Source organism: Quercus robur, chromosome 2 (assembly GCF_932294415.1).
Source record: "Quercus robur chromosome 2, dhQueRobu3.1, whole genome shotgun sequence".
NCBI lineage: Eukaryota > Viridiplantae > Streptophyta > Magnoliopsida > Fagales > Fagaceae > Quercus > Quercus robur.
The window spans coordinates 96,427,013-96,444,289 of NC_065535.1; the positions used below are offsets into that span (position 1 = coordinate 96,427,013).

Genomic DNA, 17,277 nt, shown 5'->3' on the forward strand with positions numbered 1-17,277 from the left:
ACTCCAATGCTTCCCACCAACTTCTCTCACCCTGTATCTTTTTCAAATCTTGACTAAATACTTCATTGATTAATGGATTCTTAAGATTTGGGCAATTATAAAAACTCAATCATTCTAACTTTGGTGCAATGCGTAAACCACCAGAGATGCTAACTAATCCAGGCATGTAATGAAGTGAAATCTTCTTCAATTTTGGGAGAAAATAAGAGGTTTTATGCTTAGCAGGAATGTCGCAACATACTATGCCTTTGATAGAGGGGCAGTCTTCAACTTTAAGCTCTTTTAAGTTGCATAGGTTATTAAAAGACCCTTGTGTGAAAATTGTGGTCAACTGGGGACGTGCGCAATGTCAAGGACTTGAGAAGAAACAAAGAATTTTGCTGTACCGACCCCTCCCATATGCTCCTTAGACTCTTCATATAATACACATACAGGTATTCAATTGATCCAAGAACAATTTTTTCAGTACAATAGGATTTAGATACATTTTCGTTGCTATCATCCCCTTCATAACCATCGGCATCATCTATAATCACTTGAAGCTCATTACATTCCCCCATAACTATGCATTTTAGTTTCTCCATATTTTGAATCCCAAAATTGGATAGCTTCTTAGCAGTTGCACGCCTGTCTAAGAAAAATGCTGTGGCATGTTGGAGTACCTTTTTAATATCTCTAGGGACACCCACACCATTTATGTATTTCAAGGATCTCTCCCATCGTTCTAGCTCAAATTCAACATCAAGTGGGACTCTAGACATAATGCGCTTAACATGGCGGCCAACAGTAAATCTGAAATGAGACAGTGATAGGCTATTCCACTGAAAGTGCTCAAAAGTTCCACCCTTGGAAAATAGAATTTAAGAGTTTCCAACTTCTTTAAGGTACATACTTCAGTAACAATATCGTCCACATGTGCATCCCACTGCTCGTTATCTGGATTCACATCAACATTCAATTCTTCTAACTGACACAATGCAGAAATTACCCCACAAGGAACCACTGCATTTGACTGCATGGCTCTCCTACCATTACTCATATATCCGTAAAATGAAACTTCCAAGCATTTCATATTAGTTAACTCCTTAATCTCCATAGGTAAATCCATAATCTTTGCCCCTTCAAGATCAAGAACCTCAAGCAGCTTGAGATTTCCAACCTTTGGTGACAAAGTCATGAGGCGATGACAATCATTTAGAAACAGTCTTTTGAGGCTTACCAATCTGATAAGGGAATCAGGCAAAGACTTGATACCAGTCCTGGACAAGTTCAGGATTTGAAGGGCTGGCATGTAATCAAAAAATGACGGAGGAATCGTTCTCAGTTTGTAGTTTCTTGGAAGGAACAAAGCTGACAGATTGGGGCACCTTGGATTCTCAGTTAAATGGACAACTCATTGTCCATCAAGTAAATCTCTTTGGCGTTCTTCCAATCATCATCCTTTGGCGGCTTAGTTAATCCTAAACCACCCTGCATGAGAAATAATCCACATTGCTCACTGGCTTCAGGTTCCATCTCAACGTCTTCAATCTGCTGATTCCATCTTTCCAATAGATTTAAGGATCTTAACTGCTCCATCATCAAATGCCACTCCTTGAGTACTTATGCTTGTGGTTGCATTTCCTCAACCTGTATACGCTCTGGTTGTCTTTCTTGTGAAGCTAAATTCCCAATTTCTCCAATTTCAATTTTCTTTTGTTCACTTGAAATAGTCATCTTAACTGGTTCAACGTTAAACACCATACCATGAGGCTCTGATGCTATTTGTTTTTCACCGTTTTCATCTGCCAAAAAAAAAAAATTCAAGAAAATTTATACTTCCTATACAGAAATGATCCCCAAAAAAAAGGAAAAGAAAAGATTGAGAAGATATATATTGAACAAGCACATGTGAGATTTACCAAGTATCCCTAAATTAATTGAGTAAGTTTTCCATCCATTTTAAAATTATAAAGAAATATGATAATAGAAATTCAAAAAAAAAAATTCTTGAAAGAAAAAGTACAATGACCAAAGGACATATAAAATTCTAATTTTAAAAGAAAACAAACTCAACGCAGGCAGCAGGTCATTGAAGTTAATAGCGGGATTCAACTCAGTGGTCTGAAACCCCCTCCCTCCCCCCCCCCCAAAAAAAAAAAAAAAAAAATCTGTTAGTTCATGAAAAAAATAAAAGTATTGTTTTAAAGAAGTAATTGGTATTTCTTTTCAAGAAAAAAATGTTGTATATTTTGACCACCAAGGAATAGTTCATGAAGCCTAATATGTTGACAGTAATGCAAAAGATTGTTGCTTTCCAAAAATGTTTTCATTGTTTTTGTGTGTTTGGTGCAGGTGAATCCTAGTTTTCCTGAAAATATTTTAGGTTGAGTGGGAAAACACAATTGAGAGAGGCCTAAAATGTTTTAGGCCTGGCCTTAACACATAAAACATTTTCAAAGAGCACAACAGAACACCCTCCAACCCACGAGTAAGTAGCCAACTCCCTCCCCCAAGCTAACCACTCCAAACCACAAGAGAAACCATTGCACGAGCCCACCAACAAAGCTCTCCCAACACAACAGATTAGACCAGCAATCCACCAGTTTTAGCCAAGATAACCCACGGTGAACATTTTTTTGTAATTATTTTTGCGGATTTTTGTTCCCAATCCATTGACCACCCCTATCCCCCACAGCAACCAACCCAACCTGCCCCACTATCACTGCAAACCCACACGACCTCTCTCTCTCTCTCTCTCTCACAAAATCTCAATTTAATTCCTAATTTTGTAATATTTTTGTGTATTTTTTCATGGCATGCTTATTGGCATAATTTATGTGAGTTATATGTAATTATGAAGAATTTATGTGATTTTATCAATCCCTGTGGCGAAATTTGTGATATCAAAGGGGATGCTTCTGTTGTGATTGATACTTGGTTGAGATTGTTGAGCACCTAGTATAGATGTTTTTTAGTGGTAGGCAGATTTTAGATTTAGTACTCATTGCTAATGAGTGCCTAGATAGAAAATTGAAGAGTTGTATACCGGATGTGGCCTACAAGCTGGACATAGAAAAAGCCTATGATCATGTGAATTGGTATTCTCTGTTTAATCTTTTGAGCAGAATGGATTTGGGGGATAGATGGAGGAGGTAGATTAGGCCCTGTGTCACCACTGTTCATTTCTCAACATTAGTTAATGGCTCCCCTTGCTAGGTTTAAGCACACGAGGTTTGAAACAAGGAGATCTTTTGTCACCTCTTTTGTTTCATCTGATGATGGAGGTTTTGCCCAAGATATTGAAGAAAATTGAGGAGAGTGGTTTAATACATGGATTTCATGTGAGGCTTAATAACACAGATGGAGAGTGTATCACACATCTTTTTGCTAATTACACTATCTTATTTTGCGATGCTTGTAGGGAATGATTGTTTTACATCAGGATGACTCTTATATGTTTTCAAGCAATTACTGGATTGAAGGTGTAAGAACCAAGTACGAGACTTCTAAGCCTTAAATTACTTGGGCTCACAATTTATTTGTAGTGGGTTTGAGGATTTCTTACTTTGGGTCGTTCTCGGCAGAGAGACTCAAAGCAACACTCAGTTTATTCTTTCTCACTTGACTGTTTTCTCTCAGTTTTTCTGAACCCCTTCTTCTCCCAAATTTCTTCTATTTATAGCCAAGGTTAGTGGGGAGATTATGATTACAGCCACCGTTAGTGCTACTAAAGGTCCAATATTATCTGGTTAAAGTGGATGTTTAGGTGAGAGGGCGGTGCAGCATTTATGGCCTTGGAACTTGGTTCCAGCTTGATCGATTATGTTCGGCAATTCAGTTTCCCATGCATATCATGACTTTCCCGGACACGGCCAATTCGCTTGCCCGGGAAAGTTAAACCGATCATCTATTGGAACTCAGACCCCAAAACTTGTTTTCACGTTAAGGCAGTTTCAAGAAGGGCGTAGGGTAACTGGACCTTTCCGCTAGGCCTGCACCCAAAACCGGTATGGGCCTGGGCCCAGGGCCTGTATGGGCTTGGGCTCAAGGCCGGTATGGGCTTTGGGGTCTCGGTGCCGTACATTAGCCCCCCCTTTGATTCATACTCGGTCGCCGAGAAGAATCAAGGAGTTGTCTGGGACTTTTGACCTCGGGAATCTTATAGCCTGGGACTCGTGACTATGGCTTCTCATTAATATTCATCTCAAAAGACGCGCCGTTTCGCGGCGCCAGATGCAGTCGCCATTATTGCCTGTCGGTTCGTGAACTGAAGCGGCGCGCGAATCACTTACGTTTGGCATTCGCCGGGCCGCTCGTAAATCGTGCCCATTCATTGCTTGATTAAACGTTTCTTCTCCCCCCCCCCCCTTTCCTTTTGGCTCTATAAATAGTCCCCCTCTGAACATCATTTCATTTTTCCTTCGCCTCTAATTTTTTGCGCTTACTCTCTGCCGACCAAATCTCTGTGCACTTACTCGCTTGCCCAGTGTTCTTTTCCTCCTTAGAACCCAAAGCAAGTTTTTCTTCCCCTTCCTGTTCCTTCAGCTTTATTTCTTCAAGTTCTCCTTTTGTAGTTTTAGTCGTTATAGATGGGTTACTCTTACCTTCTAGAATCCCCGGCTGCTTTAGCCACCTTTATGAGTAAATTTAATGTTCCCGATGACGTGGATGTGGCCTACTACCATGAGAGTGATATTGAACTCCACCGAGGGCGGGGTACAGCCTTTTTCCCTTTGATATCAGTTTTAGAAGGAGGGGTTAGGTTCCCCGTGGATCCCCTTTTGATAAATGCACTCACGTACTACGGGCTGTGTCCTGACCAGCTTCCCCCCAACTTTTACCGGGTAGTTAGCTGCGTCAGTAAGTTGAACCATACCTTTAACTTACAGTTAAACCACCATGACATTAACCACATGTATAGCCTCTGTGGGAACAAATCCACCAACTATTACTTAATGACAAGAGATAATCGGGTACGGCTGATATCATGCCTACCTGATTCGAACAGGAACTTCGCCGGGGAGTTTGTAAGGGTGCGCGGCAATTGGTTTGCCTGGGACGTCCCTTGCCCCCTTTCACGGCGTGAAGTGGGTTCGTACTATTCCCTTGATATAATTGCTTTCCTCTGCTTCTCCTTTTCTTCTTATTGAAGTAAATTTTTATTGTTAGATACTAATGCGACACTTGCTCTTTTGCAAACGGCAAGGTGTTCGTCCCGGACATCAGAGCCGTCCACGCCAAGGATCTGAACTTCGTCCTCCGTTCCGAGATATACGTGCATTGGGACGGACAACTCCGGGCCTCGCACTTGATCCTCGGAGTAGAGCTAGTTTACTCTACTTGGCAGCCCCTCAAGCAGGCACTATTAGTTGATAGCCCCCTGCTATCATATATAGACGTTCGGTACGCAAACTTTTTGCCGCCGAAACTTACAACCGGGGAGGCAAGGGAATTTGGTCGGCAGTTCACTTGCTCGGACGAGCTAGCTCCCTTGCGAGACGAGTCCGCGGAACGGGTATCTCAGCGCCTCAGAGAGATAGCCCACAAAGCCATACAGCAAGGAGACCAAGTCCAAGAGTAGCCCAATCCCGAGAATCCACCTGCCGAGCCTCAACAGCAAGCGATAGAAGCGGCTACCTTGCTAGCTGAAGCTATCCAACCCAGTGGAAGGATGGTGTCAAGGAAAGTCAAGACCATCGACCGGTTTGTGCCCGGTGCCCGACAGCCCAATCAGCCCCCACCTACTCAGGGTCGGGGTCAAGTGTCTCAGCCTCCACCCTCTTCGTAGTCCGGACGGGCCCGTAAGAAGCAGAAAGTAACCGATCAACCTTCCACGGGCCCGGGGGATGCCGCAGTCCAGACTCCTCCCCCACCAACAGGAGGAATTGTTATCTGTGAGCCACCGACCCAAGCTGGCACGGGGGTTGCGTCCTCCTCTCAGGTGGCTCCAGCATGGAAGCCAAAGTTTCTGTTGGACGGCAAGCCACTGCCCTCAACCGCCTGTGTTCGGATGTGGGAGAAGGGCGAGGGCGGCCGTATTGCCCAAACTTTGGCCGAAGGTCTTCTTCTTCCCGAGGACGTGCATGCCTTTAAGGAGGGATCCGAGGAGTCTGTGGGGCGCCGGTTAGAGTGGCACGCCATTGCGGTAATTACTTAGCTTATTCGTTTTCTTTCCATACATCCTTTTCTGCTTCTTTATTAATTTTTGGGCTTGCCAGGCTGCCCAACTGGCTGACATAGTAGCCAGCCAGACACGGGATCTAGCCGAAGAAGTCGAGCGCGAGAAGGGAGCGCGGGAGTCAGCAGCCAAAACGGCGAAGGAAAAGCTCAAAGCTGCTGAGTCTGCCGAGAAAAAGGCTGTTGCTGCGGAGAAGAACCGGGCATTGGCCGAAAAGAGGTGTGCGGAGCTCCTGGTGAAGCAGAATGAGACGGAGGTCAAGTTAGCTGAAGCCATCAGCCTCAACACTGCCAATGCCGAGGAGTTAGCCGACCTCAGGGCAGCCTTGGCGGCCGCGGAGCAAAAGTGGTACGACGAAGGCTTCGCTGATGCCGAAAATTCAGCAGAGCTGGTAGTGGCTCGGGCTCAGCATTTGGGTTTTGAGGCCGGGTGGTTTGCCGCTCTCCAAGCAATGGGAGCTCCTGAAGATTCGCATCTGAGAGACCCCGGCCAAATCCCCTTTCCGAGCCCTGTCACTGTCGTCCAGGAAGCTCCGACTGCTATTGACGAGGAGGAAACGGCCAGTATGAGGGAGCTGGTTGAACAAATTGATGCTCACGCCGAGCCTGAGGAAATGGAAGCCACCAGCATCCCGACTGTGCAGGAGCTTCTCGGTGAAGACCCGCCTTTCCCCCTAACCGTCCAGGCAGAAGTGACAGACCCTGCCCGACCCTCCAGCTGATTTTCTTATAGTCCTTTTGTGTTTTTACTTTGTTTTTATCAGATTTCTAATTTTAAAGGTTTTATTTGCCTAAAGCACCGGGATGTGGTGCATGAACAGTTACCTTTATCTATTTGACTGGTAAAATGCTTTCCGTTTGACTTTCGTTTTAATCAGTTGCATGAATTTTTGTCAATTTGTATGTTTCACGGGGATTATGCCAGTGTTTTGGCCATTTAGCTTAACCGAGAGTCATGCTTTTGTCCTTTGTGTTTTTAGTTATAAGGTCTGAACCAGCTCGGCGGTTTTAATCGAGCCGAGTACCAGGTCTTTGTCCTTAAAGATTTTAGTTGTAAGGTTTCCACGTGCTCGGCGATATTGATCGATCCGAGGGTCAGGTTTCTGTCCTAAGAGATTTATTTGCAAGGTTTCCACCTGCTCGGCGACATTGATCGAGCCGAGGGTCAGGTTTCTGTCCTTAGAGATTTATTTGTAAGGTTTCCACCTGCTCGGCGATTTTGATCGAGCCGAGGGTCAGGTTTCTATCCTAAGAGATTTATTTGCAAGGTTTCCACCTGCTTGGCGACATTGATCGAGCCGAGGGTCAGGTTTCTGTCCTTAGAGATTTATTTGTAAGGTTTCCACCTGCTCGGCGACTTTGATCAAGCCGAGGGTCAGGTTTCTGTCCCTTGAAATATTATTTGCAATTCTCTTGGTGTGTAGTCGCGAAAACGGCATATACAAATAAGTTCATCACAATCTTGATTTTAACGAAATACAAGTTTTGGCTTACACGGATAATCATGCATAGAATTTCTTTAAGTTGTTGGCGTTCCATGGCCGGGGAAGCGGCCTCTCGTCGAGGTCTTCCAAGTAGGAGGCCCCTGCACCCGCGATGGCTGTAACTCTGTATGGTCCCTCCCAGGTTTGGACAAGCTTCCCTGCAGCTATGTCTCGCATGTTTCCCACAACCTTTCTTAGTACTAGCTCCCCGGCACTGAATTCCCTCCCCTTTACATTTCGGTTGTATCTTTGGGCCAGCTTCTGCTGATACTCGGCGAGCCGTATGGACGCGGCCTCTTTACATTCTTCTAACCAATCCAAACGCTCCATCATCAGGTCGGCGTTCTAGACGGGGTCAAACCCGACGACCCTTGCGCTGCATAAGCTCACCTCGGTTGGTATCACCGCTTCCGCTCCGTACGTCAGAGAAAACGAGGTTTCCCCCGTGGATCTCCTGGGGGTCGTGCGGTAAGCCCACAATACACTGGGTAGTTCTTCTGCCCATCTTCCTTTCGCCCCGTCCAACCTCCTCTTGAGACCATTCAGAATAGTCTTGTTTACTGCCTCAGCTTGACCGTTGCTTTGTGGGTAAGCCGGGGTTGAATATTTGTTCCTGATGCCAAGTTCGCTGCAGAAGGTCCGAAAAGCTTTGCTGTCGAACTGTAGCCCATTGTCCGTTACTAGCGCATTTGGCACCCCAAACCTTGTAATTATGTTTTTCCATACAAACTTTTTCACGTCAGTATCCCGGATATTGGCCAAGGCCTCAGCTTCCGCCCACTTCGTGAAGTAATCTACTACCACCAATACAAAATGGCGGTTCCCCGTTGCTCGGGGGAATGGTCCGAGAATGTCGAGCCCCCACTGTGCGAACGGCCACGGGCTGCTGACAGGATTCAGACGCCCTGCAGGCTGATGGATCAAAGGGGCATGCTTTTGACACTGTTCGCAGCTCCGAACATATTCAGCGGCATCCTTCTGCATCTGAGGCCACCAAAACCCTTGGGTCATCGCTCTGTGTGCTAAAGATCGTCCCCAACATGTCTGCCACACACTCCCTCATGTAGCTCAGTCAGAAGCTCCCTGACTTTCTCGGGATGCAAGCACAAAAGGGCCAATGAAGGACCTTCAGTACAATTTGCGGTCCAAGGACAGCCAGTACCAGGGAGCAACCCGACGAATCTTCTTGGCCTCGTCCTCATCCTCTGGAACTATATCCTCGGTAAGGAAATCTATGATAGGCTTCATCCAACACGGATTAGCCACTGCTGCCTGCGCAACCTCTACTCTGGCTTGGTCGGGGACACTCTTCACACTGATACTTGGCTCCCTTATAAGTTCTATTGTGACTAACCGAGGCGCGTCCTCCGTAGCCGATGAGGCTAACGTGGCAAGGGAATCGGCGTGCTTATTTTGTGACCGAGCTACCTGGGATACTTTTACTGTTCCGAATTGGCTGATGATCTGCTTGGCCGTACTCAGATAAGCCTTCATTCGAGAGTCCCAAGCCTCGAAGTCTCCTGTGATCTGATAAACAACCAGCCTAGAGTCCGAGTAAATTTCTACATCTTTTGCACCCAGATGCAATACGGCCCTCAAGCCGGCCAGTAGGGCCTCATACTCGGCTTCATTGTTTGAGACTTTGAATCCCAACCTGAAGGAGTGTTCCAATCGTATGACCTCAGGGGTGATTATGATAATGCCAGCCCCGACCCCCATAGCATTTGAAGCGCCGTCCACAAATACCCTCCACGGGCGAATTTCTGCACTACAGATTACTTTGCCATCGTTCTTAGGTGTGAATGCGATGAAATCTGCGAGAACCTGTCCCTTCACCGAGCTCCTAGGTCGGTATCTTATGTCAAACGATCCCAACTGAGTCCCCCATTTGGCAATTCGGCCCGTGAAATCCGATCTCTTCAACAGTGACTGTAACGAATACTCGGTGAGGACGAACACCGTGTGAGCCTAGAAGTAATGTGGCAACTTCCTCGTGGCGTGCACCAGGGCTAAAACTAACTTCTCCAGGGGCAGGTACCTTGTCTCGGCATCTACCAAGGTTTTGCTTACGTAATACACTGGCATTTGTACTCCTTGGTCCCTTAGCAACACAGCACTTACGGCATGCTCGGTAACTGAGAGGTACATAAACAAATCCTCTCCGGGCTCCAGGGCCGTCAACCTCGGCGCCTTTGCCAAGTATTCTTTCAGCTCTCGAAAAGCCTCATCACATCCCTTGTCCCAACGAAACCCCTTCCACTTCTTCAGAAGTTGATAGAATGGCCGGTAGCGATCGGCAAACTTGGAGATGAATCGGTTCAGGGCGGCTAACATTCCAGTGAGCACTTGCACCTCCTTAGGATTGCTCGGTGGTTTGAGGCGATTGACGGCCTCTATTTGGTCGGGGTTAGCCTCTATTCCTCGAGTGGAGATCAGATAACCCAGGAACTTGCCAGCCCCCACTCCGAAAGTGCACTTTTCGGCATTCAGGCGTAATTTGTGCCGCCGTAGTATCTCGAATACTCCCCGAAGGTCTTCCGTATGCTGCGACTCTTTTCTGCTTTTAACCACCATGTCGTCAATATAAACTTCAACCGTGCATCCAATTTTTTCTCGGAACATTCTCGTCATCATACGCTGGTAGGTGGCCCCGGCATTCTTCAATCCAAACGGCATGACCTCGTAGTGATAGTTTGCGTTCGGGGATATAAATGCTGTCTTTTCTCGGTCCTCGAGCGCCAAGGCAATTTGGTGGTAGCCTTGGAAGGCATCCAGGAAGCTCATCCTCGGGTGCCCGTACGTGGCGTCTACTAGTTGATCAATCTTGGGCTTTGGGAATGGGTCTTTGGGACACACTCTGTTCAAATCTGTGAAGTCCACACAAACTCTCCATTTACCGTTCTTCTTCTTCACTACGACAGTGTTTGCTAGCCATCTCGGGAAGAATATTTCTTTTATGACCCTGGCCTCCTTCAGCTGCTGGACCTCCAGGTTTACTGCATCGACGTGTTCTTTTGATGCTCTTCTCGGTTTCTGCTTCTTCGGGGGAAATGATGGGTCCACGTTGAGTTTGTGGACAATGAACTCGGGGTCTACGCCGGGCACTTCGTACGGGTTCCACGCGAAAACATCTACGTTCTGCAAAAGGAACAACAACATCTCTACCATTTCCCGGTCATTCATGCTTGTGCCTATCTGAAAATACTTGTCAGTATCTGGAAGAATCCTAACCTTCAATACCTCTTCGGCCACGTCCGGCCCCACTTCCCCTCGGGGCCTCTGTAATTGCTATGAAGTTTCTTTATCGGCCTGCTCAGCTTGTCCGGGTTGTTCACTTTTCCATGTGGCCGCGGCGACAAGGCACTGCCTCGCCACTTGTTGGTTCCCCCTTACCTTGGCAATTCCATACTCAGTAGGAAATTTTACTTTCACGTGGAGGGTGGACGGGACAGCCTCCATGGCGTGAATCCACGGCCTCCCCAGGATTGCGGTGTACGGCGAGAATGATCGGACTACTATGAAGGTAACTATAACTCCCTTGCCTTCCATATCCACCGGGAGAGAGATTTGTCCTTCGGGAATAACGACTCTCCCGTCAAATGAGACCAGCGGCGTGTCATACTTCGCCAAATCCTGGGTCCTTAATCCGAGCCCTTCGAAGAGGTCTGGGTACATGACGTCAGCCCCGCTCCCTTGATCAATCATTACCCTCTTCACCAAGAACTCGCCTATCCGGGCCGTGACCACCAAAGCGTCGTCATGGGGTTGGACCGTTCCTTCCAAATCGTCTTCCCCGAACGAGATGTTAAGCCGTCCAACTTTCTTTTTCTTCTCGGCTGATCCTCCTCCCGTGCAAGCCACTGTCAATACCCTTTTTGTTGCTGCTGTTCCTCTCGGTACAGCATGGATGACTTCGATTACCCCCAGTGGAGGCGAGAGGGGGTTCCTTTTCTGTTGGACGCCCTGTCCGGCTTCTTGGCGAGCGGAGTCTGCAATGAACTCTTTCAAGTACCCTGCCTTTACCAGCTGCCCGAGGTGATCCTTTAATACCCGACACTGCTCGGTGGTGTGTTCCTTGTCTCTGTGGTAGGTGCAGTACAGGTTTTGGTTCCTCCGAGATGGGTCGCCCCCCATTTTGTTTGGCCATCTGAAGAATGACTCGTTCTTGATCCGCTCCAAGATTTTGTGCACGGGCTCCTTAAATGCCACATTTACCCTTTCGATTTGTACCTCTGGTTCTGCCATTCTGAAGTCTCTCTTTGGTTTTGTCGGCAAAACGCCTTGCCGAGATCTCACAATTAATGGGGCTTTCCCCCTGCTCTGCAGCCGGTCGTCCTCCAAGCGTTTGTACTCTTCTATGCACCTCATCAGTTGCCTCATATCCTTGGGGGGTCTTTTCGTCAACGACTCCCGTAACTCAGAGTCTTCGGGGAGCCCCATCCTGAAGGTGCTCGCCGCAATTTTCTCATTCCCTCCACTAATCTCGTTGTAGAGTTCCCAGTATCGGCTGGCATAACTCCGAAGGGTTTCCCTGACCCTCATCTTCATGGAAAGTAGCGCGTCAACCGGCTGTTGCACTCGGCTACATGTCACAAATCTACTGCCGAATTCTTGTATCACCTCGGCAAAGCTGTGTATGGAGCCTTTCCGTAACCCATTGAACCATCTCAGGGCCGTTGAGCCGAGGCTAGAGGGGAATACTTTACACATCAGTGCATCATTGTGCGCATGCAACGACATTATGTGGATTTAATGACTGACATGCTCCACGGGGTCTGTCCTCCCCTCATAGGAATTGAATGGCGGTCACGTGAATCTGCTCGGCATAGGGGCCCGTTCAATCTCATCGGAGAATGGAGACCGGGCTGCCATCCGCAAGGCTCTGCTCATGGCGTCCATTGCGGCATTGTGGTGCCGCCGCTCCTCCGGCGACTCTGATCCTCGGTCATCATATCCATGCGATCGGGAACGGTCCCGTTGATGACGTGTCTCCCGGGAGTGCCGGTGTGACTCTTGAGAGCGTGATCGGTCTCGGTATTGTTGCGTACCAGATCGGTTGGAGCCCTCCTCACCCCGATTTCTCCTTTGTTGGGGGTTGCGGTTCCTTTTGTGGCGCCGACCCCTTGCTTCCAGCTCCAAATCCATTACCAATCTGCGTAACCGCTCCAGCTCTCAGTCTCTATCATCATATTGCCGATGCGCTGAGACGCCTGAAATCGTCCGGTGTGTCTGGGCCGATCCTTCTCCCAATCCGGACCTTTCCTCTCCTCTTGGATGCTCCCTATCCTCCCGCCGTTTCTGCCTTCTCTCCCTCCACGTCGATCCCCGAGAAGATCCTATAGAACTGCTCGGAGCATGCCCTCCTGAACGCTCCTCAGACATTTCCCTTGTTTAAGTCTCAATCGAACCACAGCTTCATAGGAGAGCCCCACAGTGGGCGCCAATTGTAAGAACCAAGTACGAGACTTCTGGGCCTTAAATTACTTGGGCTCACAATTTATTTGTAGTGGGTTTGAGGATTTCCTACTTTGGGTTGTTCTCGGCAGAGAGACTCAAAGCAACACTCAGTTTATTCTTTCTCACTTGACAGTTTTCTCTCAGTTTTTCTGAACCCCTTCTTCTCCCAAATTTCTTTTATTTATAACCAAGGTTAGTGGGGAGATTATGATTACAGCCACCGTTAGTGCTACTAAAGGTCCAATATTATCTGGTTAAAGTGGATGTTTAGGTGAGAGGGCGGTGCAGCATTTATGGCCTTGGAACTTGGTTCCAGCTTGATCGATTATGTTCGGCAATTCAGTTTCCCGTGCATATCATGACTTTCTCGGACACGGCCAATTCGCTTGCCTGGGAAAGTTAAACCGATCGTCTATTGGAACTCAGACCCCAAAACTTGTTTTCACGTTAAGGCAGTTTCAAGAAGGGCGTAGGGTAACTGGACCTTTCCGCTGGGCCTGCACCCAAAACCGGTATGGGCCTGGGCCCAAGGCCTGTATGGGCTTGGGCTCAAGGCCGGTATGGGCTTTGGGGTCTCGGTGCCGTACAGAAGGTTAATGTGGGGAAAAGTAAAATTGTCCACTATTGGAAGGTGAGTAACCTGGATGATTAAGCTAGTATACTTCAATGTAGGGTGGGTAATTTGCCAATGAAATATTTCGGAATGTCTTTGGGTACATTGTTTAAAGGCAACTTCTATTTGGAATCCCATTTTGGATTAGATGGAAAAGAAACTTTCTAGTTGGTAGCGACTCTACTTATCAAAGGGAGGTAGACTCACTTTGTTGAAAAGCACTCTGTCAAGCCTTCCAACATACTATTTTTCTTTGTTTACCATCCCTAAATTTGTGGCTGACAGATTGGAAAAAATTTAGAGAAATTTCTTCTAAGGGGCGTCAGAGGAGGGCTTCAAATACCCCTTGGTGGCAAGGGACAAGGGTTTTTTTATCACATTGAGGTAAGCATTGCTAGGGAAATGATTATGGAGGTTTGGACATGAAGTTTCCCTCCTGGGCATGAGGATAAATTGCTTAGCCTGTCAGGGGTGCAAAACTCCTAAATTACCTGGTAACCAGTCCGGGCAGGTAGAGTTTGTTGCCTGTAGAAGTTTAATTAACAATGAGAATTTTTGTACAGTATGCTATGCAACATGCAACTAATCTAATTGAAGTTCTCTTATGTCATAAAAAAAAATTAAAAAAAAAATTGATTTATGAAGACAGGTTATTCCCACCAAATATGGGGATAGAAGGGGGAGGAGTACTAAAGTTAGTTAGGGGGCTCATGGGTGTGGTTTATGGTGTAGTATACAAGTAGGTGGGATAGTTTTTCTGAACATTTGGCTTTCGAAGCTAGAGAGGGTAATCATATTATTATTTGGCATGATTGGTGGTCTGGGGACACTTCTTTTAAGACTCTTTACCCTAATCTTTTTGAATGTTAATGTGATAAGGAAGCTTTTATCTCTAATGGTTTGAACCACTAGGTAGATGGGAATAATAGGACTTGGAACTTGAGAATTCACAGAGATTTTTATGATTGAGAATTAGAGGTGATTTTCTCTTTTCTTGATCACATTTACTCTTGGGTTCCAAATGGTGAGTGAAGTGATAGCCAACAGGATGCGTTAGAGCCTCAAAGGGAGTGGCAAGTTTGAGACTTGGTTTTTTTATCAAGAGATTTGAGGTGCTACTAATTCTCCATTTCCACGTAAGGGTATTTGGAAAGTTAAGTTTCCTAAAAGGGTAGCTTTCTTTATGTGGACAGCAACTTTATGTCGGATCCTTTCTTTGGATAATCTTGTGAGGAGAGGATTTCCACAAGTGAATTGGTGTTGTATGTGTCAAAGTATTGGGGAATCAATGGATCATCTCTTACTTCTTCATTGTGATGTCTCCCATACTCTGTAGGTGGACGTGTTTAAGATATTTGGGACTCATTGGGTCATGCCAAACTTTATTGTGAGTTTATTGTTTTGTTGGAGGAATTGGCTTGGGAAGAAGGGCTTAGATATTTAGAACATGATTCTAGGTTGTTTGACGTGGATTGTATGGAAGGAGTGGAATCTTCATTTGTTTGAGGACATTGAAAACTCATTGGATTAACTCAAATATTTGTGCCAGAACTGTCTTTGATTGGTCTAGGTATTGGGGTTCCTTAGATTGTTCATCCATTCTTGATTCCTAGCTTCTCTTATACCAGTAATTTGATTATTTGTATTTATGTATTCCTTGTTCCTTTGTATTCATCATCGTAAACTCAAAGTTTATACTTTTATTGACCAATAAAAATGCACTAGTTACCTATCCAAAAAAAATAACTCTTTAACTTTAATAGACAGCCTCATTGACATGTTTAACCATATTTTAGGATTGTAAGCTTCAGTCCCTTTAATATATATTAAATTAAAAAAAAATTGGAGACAAATTATAAATAAATCATTTTTAAAAGTTGATTGCAAATCAGATCAGACAATAAAAATAAAAAGCTCGCCACACTTCAAATTATTTAAACCCTAAAGCTTCATCTTAGAGGTAATTTATTTATACAAGAAGCCATTTAACTGGGGTCAAAGTTGATGCAACTCTGTCACTCAATTTATATGATTTAAATTTTCTTGTCAGAAAAATAGTGATTTATTTTTAGAATCCAATTGCACCATGCAATCATGAGAACAAAACACACACACACACACACACACACACACACACACACAAAAAAAGAAAGAAAGAAACAGATGGATTTACCACCTTGATAAGGATTGCCTTTGCCCACCGCAATTTTTGGTTCTGCCACAGTCTTGTGTGACAAAGGGACCTCAGATGTCCCAGCATCTTTCATCCTGCACTCCAAGGAAAAAATATATATATATATATATATATATTTTTTTTTTTTTTCAAAAATCACAAAAAACAAAAAAGGGTAAAAGGATGAATATGTACAATAATAGGTCAGAACATGCCTTTTCTTTGGACTTGGCCCATTCCCCTCTTCTATTGTTTTTGCATCACCAACCCCCTCACTGTCTCTTGATCCAGTTAACTGAGTGAGTACTGTTTGAGTAGATTCTTGATCCCTCTCGCTCTCAAGAAATGTATAAGCTGGTACCACTTGACTTGACTTGTTCCAATTTCTAGCCTAGCTTTGCAAACCCAAATCTAGCTTAGCTTGAGAATTTATATTTTCACTTAGATCACTAACTTCTTTTGCTCGCATAATACTGCGTTGAGGCTTTGGATGATTATAAGTACCTTTGTAGACAATTTCAGTTATATGTCCTGCATGAGAACGCTCAACCTTTTTTTTGGCAGGACAATTCGGATATGTACATTTGTAGTAGCTTCGTGGATATTCACTGCCTTTAACCTTCTTCCCATATATACGCCACTTGTAAAAATCTTCCTCCTCACATTCCCTTTTTGTTTCCAATTGACTTAGAATGTTCATATTTCCGGCCAGATATTGCAAATCACCAATTGATAATGTGTTTAGTTTGCATAAAAGAAAAAATTGTTTATACTTTGGCCTCCTAGATTAAAATTCTGGTTCCGTCCCTATGCATAAGACAAATAAAACAATAGGTTTAGTGTTCTAGGGAGGGAATACCTTTCTTAAGTTCCTCATCAGCAGATTTTGGATCAAAGGACTCTAGTAGTAGCTCTAGATCCCTCTTTGCTTTTATAGCATCATCTAGCTCCTTCAATGTGTCAGGGTTGTGATGCTCTGTAAGAGCTTACTGGAAAATCTCAATAGCAGGTTCATAGTCCTTAGAGCATTTTGCCATTTTCACCAGGGCAGTTCCCTTCCTAGTCAAAGCTATTGCTATCATCTTAGAGTCTGATCTCAGCTTTCTTCCACTTTCAAATTCAACAGCCTTATCACAATCTTTAATACATTCCACATATTGAACCAACAATAACATTAGTAGTTGGATCAGAGCGTGTTAAAAATAAATAAATGACAATATCAGACAGTTTAATACATCCAGTATTTATATCATATCTTGGCTGTGTGTAAGCATCAAACTATAACAGGAAGGGAACTCAGTACACATGTTTCAGAATCAATGCATACATTGCATAGCAACAAGTATAGTGTCGCCAGTAACTAGGACCATTTTAGATGGTGGCAAAACATT

At 45.2% G+C, this 17,277-nt stretch overlaps 1 protein-coding gene across 2 annotated transcripts; it reads right to left on the reverse strand.

Moving 5' to 3' along the window:
* Positions 1-321: 321 nt before the first annotated feature.
* LOC126716063 (uncharacterized) lies at positions 322-17,067 on the reverse strand. 2 transcript variants are annotated; one of them, XM_050417000.1, is made up of 2 exons: positions 16,746-17,067; positions 322-1,784 (listed from the first exon to the last, which is right to left on the reverse strand). In XM_050417000.1, the coding sequence occupies exon 2, from the start codon at positions 1,289-1,291 to the stop codon at positions 725-727; it is 567 nt and encodes a 188-aa protein (XP_050272957.1). In that variant the 5' UTR covers positions 1,292-1,784; positions 16,746-17,067; the 3' UTR covers positions 322-724. The 2 variants fall into 2 exon arrangements, with proteins under 2 accessions (XP_050272957.1, XP_050272956.1); XM_050416999.1 differs by lacking the exon at positions 16,746-17,067 and adding an exon at positions 15,890-15,998.
* Between the last annotated feature and the right edge of the window lie 210 nt (positions 17,068-17,277).

Coding starts and splice junctions, on each gene's coding strand:
- LOC126716063 (XM_050417000.1), bottom strand. CDS start 1,291: ATGCCAGCCCTTCAAATCCTGAACTTGTCCAGGACTGGTATCAAGTCT.